Genomic DNA, 12,442 nt, shown 5'->3' with positions numbered 1-12,442 from the left:
ATTCATACACGGATATAATGTAATCAAATCCACCCTTCCTTCCGCTCCTTCAATTCCTCCCTACCTCCCCCCCGACTTTTTCCTCCCAACTTCATGTGCTTTCTCTTTTTAAAGAACTTAATATCCACTGAATCTATTTAGTGCTGCCTACATGTGCGTGGGTGTGGGACCATCTACTGGAGCATGGGTAGCCTCTCAGGGCCCACATCCCAGAAGGAAGGTGACTGTTCCTCACCTAGCAGCCATCACTTGTCAGATAGGGGTGAGACTTCATAAGCCTGTTCCCTGTCCATGCTGGGGGCTCTGGCTGGCTTGATCTTGTGCAAGGTTTGAACATGCAGACCCAGCCACTGTGAGTTCACGTGTGCCACTGTACCGTCATTTCAGCAAATATGAAATTTCAGGGAAATGGATACAGAAACTATCAATGTCTGTACCTGGTTCTTTCTCTTGTCTACTCTGAATAGTTATATTGACTTCCAGATTCTAGAAGGAGACCTTAAAATTCAAATTCACATCCATTGGCCACCTACAGTACTTAGGAAAGCACAATGACTTGGATAAAGAACATGACCAATCAATGTTTGTTGAACAAGAGAACAGTTCCACTTTGTGTGTGTGTGTGTGTGTGTGTGTGTGTGTGTGTGTGTTCAGGTGCATATGTGTGGTTGTGAATACATGTTTGTGTGTGAAGGCCAGAGGTCAGCCTTGAATGCCTTCCTCAGTCACTACCCACCTGTTTTTGAAACAGGGTCTCACTGCATCTGGAGCTTCCCCATTAGGTTAGGCTGGCTAGACAGCTAACTCCAGGAATCCTCATGTCTCTGCCTCCCCAGTGGTGGGCTTGTAAGCATGTGCTACCATACTCAGCATTTATTTGCAGATTCTGGAGATGAAACCCTAGTTCTCATTCTTGTGTGGTAAGCGCTCTACTGACTGAACCGTCTTCCCAGTTCAACAATTCCATTTTTGAAGCATTGTCCCAGATGTAAATGGAAGCGTTTTGACTAAGGAGTGATCAGAAAATGACATGAAACAGTTAGGATAGCCATTCAGAGAGATGATGGAGTGATGACCACAAAGAAGGTCCATCAAGAGCACTGCCATTTTCTCTAACTGGGCAGGAAGACAAACTTCTTTTTTATGTGCATGAGTGTTTTGCCTGCATATATGTAAGTGTGCCTGTGTCATGCAATGCCCACGGAGGCCAGCAGAGGGTGGTAGAACCCTTGGAACTAGAGTTAGAGACAACTGTTAGCCACCATGTGAGTGCTGGGAAATGAATCTGGGTCCTCTGCAAGAACAGCCAATGCTCTTAACCATTGAACCATCTCTCCAGCCCCAGGATGCACTTCTAAAGCTCTCTTTAGAACTCAACTGAACTTCTGAAGTTTCTGCCTAGTCAGTGCTCTGGCCCAACAGCACAAGCAGTGTTGAGGTCATTTTGCTGAGACTCAAACAAATTAATATATCAGGGCAGTGACTCACAGAGTGATATGTTAAAAAGAAAAATGTCTTCTAAGACATGCCAGTAAGAACCATTCCTTGGAACAATGTCATCAAATTTCTGACCTTCCTTAGATCCTGGGCATGGTAGGATATTACTGGCATTGGGTGGAGCTGTATGCACCCCAGTAACAAATACTAAGTTTGAAATGCTTTCTCTAGAATCAGTTCTCTGTTTTCCATGTTTGTGTGTTATTAATCATAGACATTAGCACAGGCCTAAAATCCCCAACACTACTCCATATCACACCCACGGAAATGATCACATATGATTCCGATTTGGTCTTTTATTGTAAGATTATTTCCATAGGATGTAATTTAGTAGCGATTTATGGCATCATGCCACATGCGCCACAGGGTAAACAAAGATAAAATAGCCCTTAAGCTATCCAGTTGGGTGGTGGTTATTTTCCTCCTGCATCTTAGATTTTCAAGAATGAAGAAAAACATCTAATTTGCACAAACAAATTATCTGAGCATCTAAAACATCACAGATGTGGCATCTCATGTGCTCTGTAAAGAAAGTGAATGATTTGATAGCAAATGCAGCAGATTAGATGGTTCTGGGCTGGGGCATGGCCTTGATTAGGTATACTTTGTTTACAGTCTTTGAAGAATTTTCAGAGAAAGAACATCTATTTTATAAAAAAAAATCATATAAACTGTATCTTCCTATATAATTATCATTATTTAAAACGGCCTTGTGACTATGTAAAGATCATTTTCACAGGGTTGGGGATGTAACTCAGTCAGTAGAGTGCTTGCTTATGGGGAAGGCCTGACTTTGAGTCCTAGCTCCATATAAACTGGGCATGGTGGCTCAAGTCTGTAATCCTAGCACTCAGGGTGAAGACAGTAGATCCAGAGTTTCAAGGTCACCCTTAGCACCGTAAAATCTGAGGCCAGCCTGAGCTAATACGAATCCCCATTTTACAACCCCTAGCTGATGACCCACTGGCAGTGACTGCTGCTGGGGGAGGGAGAGTCATTTTTCTTCAGTGGTGTGGCCATGAAACAAAGCACATCCTCCAGGAAAGCCCCTACCCATGTTCATGAGATCAACGGTAACCAAACTCAATGGGTCATTTAAAGAAAAAAAGATGTGAAAGAGGGGAACTTGTTAGGAAGGAGGAGTCCAGAGAGGAAGGGGGGTAGGAGAGGGTTATAGGAGCAAATGTGTTTAAAATATAGTGTGTGTGTGTGTTTATGAAAAGCTGTCAAAGAATTAGAAACAAACAAACAAACAAACAAAAAATGTAAAAGCAAAGGCCTACTGTGACAGTAAAGATGCCCCCAGAATTAAACCACAGCCTCAGCCTCATTTGGTGTCTTTTTTGATTTTAGGTGGGAACTGCAAGATACATGGCACCTGAAGTTCTAGAATCCAGGATGAATTTGGAGAACGTCGAGTCCTTTAAGCAGACAGATGTCTACTCCATGGCTCTAGTGCTCTGGGAAATGACATCTCGCTGCAATGCGGTGGGAGGTAAGTGTGTGGTCACAGCGCTGTGCTATGGTGGGTCCCCCTTCAAAATGATCTATTGCTGTCTGCTTTAAGCATGGTTCTGGGGGGAGGGTGCTGTCACCACAAAGGTGGCACACATCTTTAATCTCAGCAGAGAAAAGTAGATCTCTTGTGAGTTTGAGGCCAGCCTGGTCTACATAGTGGGTTCTTGGTCAGCCAGGGTTATGTAGTAAGATCCTGTCTCAAACAAATAAAAAGCAGTTAACTCCATTTTGACATCCTGAGAGCTAGCTGAGATCTTATAGTACCCACCAATTCCAGAATGATTTGGAATTATTCTTACAGCAAAGGTTTGTAAGTGAAAAGCCAAGTTTGGAACATAAAGCTTTATATCTCCTTTCATACCACTTTCTATAATTACTTTTCTCTTGGTACATCTGTCCCCAGATATTTCACTATCTAGCAAGAGATGGACACTAGTAGTATGTCTAAGAATTATTTCTATTTATCAAAAGCTTAATATTCAGATTAGTATCTGCTTTTGTTTCTCTTTGTATTATAAAGTTTTCAGAATTACAAGATCTGGAAAAAAGATTTGACTAAATATTTACTCTAACAGACATGACTCCTTTGTTGCAAAAAAAAAACCAAGCAGAATCATTTGATATATCTATCTAGGTTTTGAAGACTCTAGGGAAGACAGCTTATTGAAGAAGATGGCTAGCTTCCAAGACTTCCCTGCCCTTCCTTCGTAAACCCCAGGGGTCTGGCTTTGCTTGTTCTTATTATCTCAAGTTCAACCTCCGCTTTTCTTTTTCTTTCTTTGAACATTCTCCTTAAACAAAGTGCCACAACCTCCCCTGTTCCCTTGCTGTCTCTTCTCTGCAGGTTGTATAGAGTCCTTTCCATTGTCAGAGGCTGTGGTTGCCTTGACCTTGAGATTGTAAAAAAGGATGAGCAAGGTACAGGGCAAAGTCATTGCCTTGGGAGCACTGTCCCCAGATAGCCAGTGAGAATGGCAGATGTCAGCATTGCTCTCTCCTTTTCCAACTCCCGGCTCAGCCGTTTTCTTCAGGTCTCACCTAGAAGACGAAAACATTCCCACCTGCTCCTTCCTGTCTGCCAAATGACATGAAGCTGAGCTTTGTGCTTTTTAACAAGTTGTTTTTTAAATAACTTTGGACTTACAAAATAACAGTAGGAATAACACAGAGCAAGGAGATAGCTCAGTCAGTAAGGTAGTTATAACACAAGCATAAGGACATGAGTACTGATCCCTAGCACCCACCAAAAGTAGGACATGGTGGTTTGGACCTGTAATCCCAGTCCTGGCGAGGCAGAGACAGGAGGGTTTCTGGTGCTCGCTGGCCAGCCAGTCTACCCAAATCAGTGAGCTCTATGTTTAATGAGAGACCTTGTTTCAAAAACTGAAGTGGAGAGCAGTAGAGGAAGACACACACGTATGTGTACCATCTCACACACATGCACACACACACATACACACACAAGACAAAAATAAAGATTAACACAGAGGATGTTGGATTAACACCCAGGATGTTGAGGTAGGATGAAGAATTGAAACAAGTTCTATGTTAGCCTAGTCCACATAGTAAGTTCCATGCAGCCTGGGCTACAGAGCAAGAGCTTGCCTTAAATAAACCAACTAATAACAATAACAAAGGAAAGCAAAGCATCACCAGCCTCCATCTAGCTAACTTAATCCAATTTAAAATTTAACCTAATTATATCAACTATCAAACTGCATCAATACCAGGAAAGTATCATCGGTTCAGTGCTCTGCACTCATTTATAGACTTCTCTTGAGTTTCCATATCTCCAGTAATGTGCTTTTCTGGAAGAGGATTTGGGTCAGAACACCTAAGTGATCTAATCCGAGTGCCACCATAGTCTCCCTCACATTAACCCATGATGCTCTTTTATGACCTTGATACTTGTGAAGTTTCAAACAGGGCCTTCAGGGCCTGGCTCTGACTTTGGATTTCACTGGTGTTTTCTGACCATTAGATTGAGATGACATGTCTAGGATAGGGTACAGCATGGCACCTTTTTAGCACATGGTACTAAGGACAGGATTGCTGGTATTAGCTGGGAAGTCTGACTACTAGATGAAATGGGACCTTCCAGGTTTCTTCCCTGAGAGGTGCCATTTTTCAATATGTAATGAACTCATACTGGGAAGATATTCTGACTTGTTCATATTTTTTCCTGGAAATTTGAGGATTTATTAAGAATCCGTGCTTGGAACACTTATTACTATGATGTTTGCCTCACGGAGATTTTCTATTTTCCTTGCTTCTTCATTTATTAGTAGGTATTCTGCTGTGAGGGGATCACTGTCTTTTTCTCACTATTCCTTGCTATTGATTTGTTATTATGCACTCATATATTAATTTCGTTCTTTGATTATCCAGTTACTGTCATCTATTTTGTTCAATTAGTCATTATTTTGGTTACTGACACAAAATTCCTAAAATATTGTCCAAGGCAGGTCCAGTTGGCCCCATTGCTAGTTCTGAGCCTTCATTCCCTTTAGAATATGTTTGGCTACCTACCACCAGAGAAGGATCTAGATCACCTCTGCCGGCTCCACCCCTTGCTGAACCACCATCACCAAATTCTTTGGCCCCAGTGTAGAGTCGGTGATTCCTGTCTAATGACTCTCTTATTTCCTGGTTTCTTATCTGATATTTCTTCCCCCACATTTCTTAAAGTAACTTTGCATTTGGTGTCTGTGTGTGTGTGTGTGTGTGTGCGCGCGCGCATGCGCGCGCGCGCTTTTCTTTCTTGCACAGTGAAATTTGTTTAACCAAGTATCAACCACTATACATGATTTTCTGCTTGAAAGCTTTGACAGTTCCAAAATGAATCTGTGGACCGATAAGAGTCCTGTCAGAGATGCTGCTGCTGTCCCCGACAGAATACATTTACCTGGACAGCAGTATCTTCCCCCATGCTTCAGAGCCCTGCTGTGTAAACAGCCTCTGAGATTGTGTCTCTGTCTCCAGCTCCGTCAGGATAGCCAGCCTATTAAGTTCCTTTAAGCTCCTTTGTTATCACTGACCAGAGCCCCTTCCTGTTGATATTTGCTGACTATGGAAGAACTGAGGAAAATGAGGAAGGACTGAGTTCACCAACTTTCACAGCTTTCTAAAAAGAGCTGTGGGATAAACAAGTGTCCCTGAGGATGGAGGAGGGATCTGATATGTTCAGCTAGTCCCAGAAAACCTTTTACAACCTTTGGGGTAAAAACAGACAGATGATTTTTGTTGGGATAAAAACAGACAGGGGGGACAGGAAGGAGCCCGTCCTGGTTCTCATATTGTTTGATCACAACCTCAAAGGCTTCTCCTGCCTCCCCTCTGACTGCATAAGCTGAGGCTATACATCCACACACACCCCCCCCCCGTGTTCATCGTGGTACAGAGCCCTCACTGGATTAAGTGTATGACCTCAGATAGCAAGTTCCCGCTGGTAAATTGGCCTCTTCTAAAAGTATCATAATTATGTCTGTGTGTGTGGTGTGTGTGAGTGTATGAGTGTATGTGCATCTGAGAGTGCACATGCATGTGTATCTGCACAGATGTAGAAGCCAGAGGTCATGTGGTTTTCTCAGTTATTCTCCACCTTTGTTTCTGAGACAGAGTCTGAACTTGGAGCTCACTGATTGGGCTAAGTTGGCTGCCCAGTGAGCCCCAGGGCTCCGCCTGTCCCTGCTTGCCCAGTTACTGGGATGACAATTACATGCCACCAGGCCCAGATGTTTTAAAAGATATTTCATTTATTATTTTTATTCTATATGTATGGATGTTTTGCATGCATGTATGTAAGTGCACCACAGTGCCCACAAAGGCCAGAAGAGGGTGTTGGATCCCATGGAACTGGATTTACAAATGATTGTTAGCCACCATGTGGGTGCTGGGAATCAAACCCGGGTCCTCTGGAAGAAGAGCAAGTGTTCTTAACCACTGAGCCATCTCTCCAACCCCAATGCCCAAATTTTTCAAGTGAGTGCTGGACATCCAAGCACTTTACCACCTGAGACATCTCCCCAGCCTCTTAGGTTTTTATTAAAATGTGTTTTAGACCTTAAGGTGATTGGTTAGCCTAGTCTTGATTTCAAAGACATTGCTTTTTACACTGTTTACATACGGAATGCATAGAAGCTCAAATATAACTGCGTTCTCCCCAAGCATAGGTTTCTGTGTGGTCCTCTTTCCAACTGCTGGAGAGTCACACATGGAAAGACAGCTCTGACTGGCATTCCAGAAGTTTGGAGTCTGCTAGAGAAATTCGGAACCTTAAAAAATGTTTACACATGCATATTGTTCCTTCACTTTCTAACACAGTAGAAAATAAATTCCCATAATTGACAGGGGACTTTGATTTCTAAATATAAGAGGAAAGCAGACAGCCCTTCTTAAGCTTGAACTTTACGCCTGTGATGATATATAATTATCTCTTTCCAACAGCTGTCTAGGAAAGGACAAAATAATAATAGCAATAGTAATAATAACGATGATGATGAAATGTAGGGTCATCAAGATGAGCCAGCAGGTAAAGGTACCTGCTGCAAAAAGAAGCTTGATGACCCAAGTTCAATCCATAGAATCCTAGTAAAAGTGGAAGGAGAGAACTGACTACTGTACAGACTTGTCCTCTGACCTCCACATGCATACCCCCCGTGCACCCACCTTTCTCTCTGTAACATACACACACAATGACAATAAATAAAAATAATTAAAGGATAGTACAGAATGTGTTTCCTTAGTACAAGTAACCACAGATTAATAGTTTACCCCACAATTTGGGTCAGCTAATTTTTCATCCCACTTACTCTAAGTAGAACAGCTAACTGAATAAAGTAGGATATTAGCATTGGGTGACAGATGTCACTGGACAATTAAGTAAGTCCTGCCTCCCCTGCTTTAGGTGACTCTGTAATGTTGAGTGTGACTTCTTTGAGGATGTGGGGGTCTGGCCCATGCTCCCCTCTCCAGACCCATCTCCATACCACATCCTTACTCTGTGAGCCCCTGTTATAAACTCCTTTCAGGTTCCATCTCTGCTCTGTCTCAAGCCGTTTCCTGGGCTGGGCACCCTATGTGGACTTCCAGCAGTCAGGGGCTGTTCAGTTGTGACAATATCTCAGTAAAGGGGATGTGGGTACAGACGGTCAGAGGATTGGATGCCCAAGTCAGCCTAAAGCAGTAGATGCCAAGATAGGAGAGGGAGGATGAGTTTGGTTTTCAAAGTACGAGTATGATGGGGTGTCCTTTTGAAGTGGTCCTTTCTCAGCCAGCCTCCACTCTGTACAGAGCAGTCCAGAGGAGTAGGAGACTGGAGCAGCACTGGGGAGGCCTGCAAGTTATCGGGGAAGCAGTGTAAACAAATGACAATGGCCCCCTCTGAAGCCAGGTTTCCAACTTCCTTTAGCATGAAATTCTATCAGATGGCCCCAGAAACCATGGTAGTTAAGTGAAGAGCTGTTCAAAAAGAAATACTTCCTGGTGGAAGGAGGTTGGATCTAGGTGAAGAAAGCCCCAAGGGAATAACACCACCCTTGGAATAGTAATTTCTTGCATCAGTTCATTGAATCTGCCAAATACCATGTACTGTTACCAGCGTCCCTTCACAGACAGAAAGCCAAGGTACCCAGGGGTGGAAAAGCCAAGGAGCGTCTTAGGCACAGGCCTTCCCCTTCCTGAGGCAGAACTGGCCTGGCTGATGGTGATCAGGTTTTCATGAGTACCCTGGTACTAGGGGAAGTGGGTCAGAGCCCCTCTGTGCATCCTGCTGTGGAAGCAAGCCCTTCTAAAAGTGCCCAGTGAGGCAGCATTCTCCTGGGGAGTATTCAATAATGAGTTCACTTGTGAAAGTCTGCATGACTGGATTTCCCTATCTTCCCTGTGTGTGTGTGTGTGTGTGTGTGTCTGTGTGTGTGTGTGTTCTTGTATGTGCATTGTGCATGCCTTTGTAGAAGCCAGAGATCAACCTTAGTAATCTGTCTCAGGCACCATCCACCTTGTTTTCTGAGACAAGGTCTCTAACTTGCTTGGAATGCACCAACTAGGCCAGATTAACTAATCAGCAAGCCCCAGGGATGCACCTTCTCTACCTCCCCAGCACTGGAATTATGAACATGCCCTGCCATGCCTGGCCTTGTTTTCCATGGGTTCTGCAGAACAGACTCAGATCATTGTGCTTGCAAGACAAGCACTTTACTGACAGTGTCATCATCCTAAATCCATGTTAACAGAATGCAAGGCTGTTAATTTCTGTGCATGAGTGCATTAAAATCAGAGGTAACACCGTCTGAGGATATAGTCATAAATTCACTCAGTTAAGAAGTTAATGAATACCTCTTATATGTCAGATATTCATGGTGTGAAGGAACACTAGTTGGTTTTTATTTTTGAGACAAAGTCTTGCAATGAAGCTCAGACTGGCATCCAACTCACAGTTCCCTTGGCTTAGCCTCCCCAGCGTAGGGGTATCAGAAAGGTACCACGGCAACAGGAAAGAGCAGCACTTTCCAAAGCTCTCTTTGGGAGCTAAAGAGATGGCTCAGTGGTTAAGAGCACTGGCTGGTCTTGCAGAGGACATGGGCTCAGTTCCCAGCACCCACCAAGTGGCTGCGACTTCAGTTCCAAGGGCTCTGATGCCACCTTTTAACATCCTCAGGCATTGCATGACACGGGTACACTTACATCCATGTAGGAAATACACTCACACATAAAATAAAAATAATAAATAATTTTTTTTTAAAAAAAAAGCTCTCTTTCCCCAAAGGACAAGAAGTCTAGCTAGAGGTGAAATTTTAGAAAGACAGGTAATAAGAAGATATGTAATGAGATGCCTAACCAGGGACAGGGTGGATGTGAGTAGAAAGAAAACTATAGTAGATTTAGGGAACAGATCACGGCAGGGGGAGTTACTATAATTTCAGTTGTTTGAAGAGGACAAGATGGAAGGGGTGGTTGGGTTACTGTTTTCTAATGGGGAAAAGTCAGGAGACAGCCATTCACCAAGGAAAAGCCTAGGACTGGGTTTCTTTCACAAAGAGCCTCTGTCCCAGCCCAGGCAGTTGGCCTGGGATCCCTGCAAGTGTTTGCAGTGCAGTGTGTGGGAGGCAGATGAGGGCAACGTCCCCTTTGGGAAACACAACAGGCACCACATGCATTTGTTCCCAGCCAGAACCAGCCCACATGCTAACTGACCCAACTCCCAGGCCATCTGGACCTTTGAATAGAAGCTGACACACAGCCGCTGTTGAGCAAGAATTTAGCAAGGAGTCGCCAGGCCTTGCAGAACAGCTTCTTCTGTAAGAAGCACACAAAGAACAAATGAGCCAAGAAGAAAGGAAAGTGGCTGGGGGAAGGAAGGAGGAGAGAGTCTTGGAAAGAAGACTGTGGAGACCAGGACGACAGCCATTTTGTTTGACTGCATCTCAAGGCAGTGCCATTTGGAAAGTAAATATAAAATTAAATGGAGACTGCCCTGGGGGACACTGTTAGCATCTCTCCTGGCCTGCTGAGTCCAACTACCGTCACAACAGCTGTGGGCCAGATGCTAATGGTCAGAGCCATACTAGGACTGTCCTAGGGATGGGTTCTTCAATGATGTGGAGAGGAACAGGCTGTTTCTCTCAAGCAAAGCTGAAGAATTTCCCGAGAACAAGAAAGAGCAGGTGCCAAGGTCTGGAAGGGAAGGAAAAGATAGTCCTTTGTGAGCTGTGCAGCAAAGGTCCCTTCCTCAGGGAAGCATGGAGGTATTCTGTGGCAGAGTTCCTGGTGAGGATGACAGTCTAAGGATGGGACAGGGACTGGTTTGACTGCCCTGGAAGCATCTGCCCCAGGCTGGGCATCCTGGACTCTGCAAAGAGGAACTTGAGTAAACATTGCAGTGATACCATGCCAACCCTGCCCTTCTCTGGTGCTGGTGGTTAAAAGAGTGAGGCTGTTTGGTTCTTTCCCCGCCTCCAGCCCCACTGCTACCCTGCCTTCTCAAACCCAGAGTACACAAGTGTTGGGTTTACTGCTGGTAAATCCTAGCAGTTAAGGGGGATTTTTTTTTAATCAGTAGTTTTCATACACCTTATTTAGAAACTGCCGCCCATAGCCATCTAGCAAATCTTTAAGGGGGCCCTTATCCAGGGCCTGTGTTGGAGAAGGCCTGGCCATCAAAGGGAAGGACACACTTGTCACATTCTCCCTGGGGACTTCCCCAGTCATGACTGCTCTAGGCAGGAGAGAGCACTTTCTGAAATGCTAGGTGCAGAGGAGAAAGTATGACAACTTCTTTATAAGACGGAGCCATTTTCACAGGGCCTCTGGCTCACCACGCTGCTCTGAATCCTGCCCCAGACTCAGGCACACTCTTCTGTCCTTGCTTTTCTCAATGGTGAACTTCAAATGTTGGATCACCTCTCTCCAGACCCATCTTCAAAATTCTCTGTCTGACTCCTTTGAAATGCTTAGATCATGCTTAGGAACCTGTGTTCATTTTCCTCTCCCATGATGCAATTTCCATTCCCTGTGAAATATTTGAAGCCATGCCTCCAAATGTGCAGTGTGGGGAAGGGCTCTGTTTCAGATTTACTCTAGGATGAGGACAGGAACTGAGACCGGGTGCTGTGTGACTTTAAATAATTTTTATGACGTTATTTACTTAATGGAGATGGGGGTGGAGGTACATGTGTGCCATGGCACACATCTGGAGGTCAGATGAGTGTGGGAGTCAGTTCTCTCCTTCTCAGTCTTGGCAGCAAGAACTTTTACCCACTTAGCCACCCGACCAGCCCATTAAGTGACTTATACAGCAGCGTGATAAAGCTAGATACCCAAGAGCTGTTCCTTTTTCTTGTCATTTGCCACATTTCACTGAAACCTCTCTCCATTTACTGAAGGCCACACACCTAATCTTTTATGAAAAACAGACTGAGAAATGCTCATTTATCATCAATAAGGGAACGACTTAAGTCACTTTAACTCTCACCATTCAACCTAAATCACTTTTGTGGAAGAAGGTAGAGGCACAGGACTAGGAAGCGATTTTTCTCTAGAAATCTTCATTAATCATTTCAGAGGTTTAATGATGTGCATTTTTCTAAAATACAAATATTTTAAGCATCAACATAAAAAATAAGTAGGTAAGTATAGTTGATATGAGTTTGGATGTAATGATTTTACCAAAGTGGATTGAATACTTCAGCCCTTGGGGCTGTGGGGAGACACCGGGAGCCACAGAGGCTCAGGCCAGCAGTGTGCCTCCAAGTCATCCACTTTCCTCCATTCCCAGGACTGTTTGGATTTCAGAATGTGAGGTCTTTCCCCTGGATGGCCATCAGTGTCCACCTACCTAGTACAGCACTAGGAAATATCTCCAAGAAGGAATGGCCTCTAGTCCAGTGTCTGTGTCCCCATAGAGGCTCAGAGAATGGCAATGAGAATT

The 12,442-nt window shown here is 44.1% G+C and overlaps 1 protein-coding gene across 1 annotated transcript in view; it reads left to right on the top strand.

The window, feature by feature from the left end:
• The window catches only part of Tgfbr2 (transforming growth factor beta receptor 2), a 100,837-nt gene that overhangs the window by 77,300 nt on the left and 11,095 nt on the right, over nt 1-12,442 (top strand). The window contains exon 5 of the mRNA XM_008846469.3: nt 2,851-2,992. Within this exon, the coding sequence (XP_008844691.1) occupies nt 2,851-2,992 (142 nt within the window). The remainder of the gene's footprint in view (nt 1-2,850; nt 2,993-12,442) is intronic.

The sequence above is a fragment of the Nannospalax galili genome, unplaced genomic scaffold (assembly GCF_000622305.1).
Source record: "Nannospalax galili isolate Female #2095 unplaced genomic scaffold, S.galili_v1.0 scaffold542, whole genome shotgun sequence".
NCBI lineage: Eukaryota > Metazoa > Chordata > Mammalia > Rodentia > Spalacidae > Nannospalax > Nannospalax galili.
The sequence above is the reverse complement of the archived record's forward strand: the minus strand, read 5'-3'. Positions and strand labels throughout refer to the sequence as shown.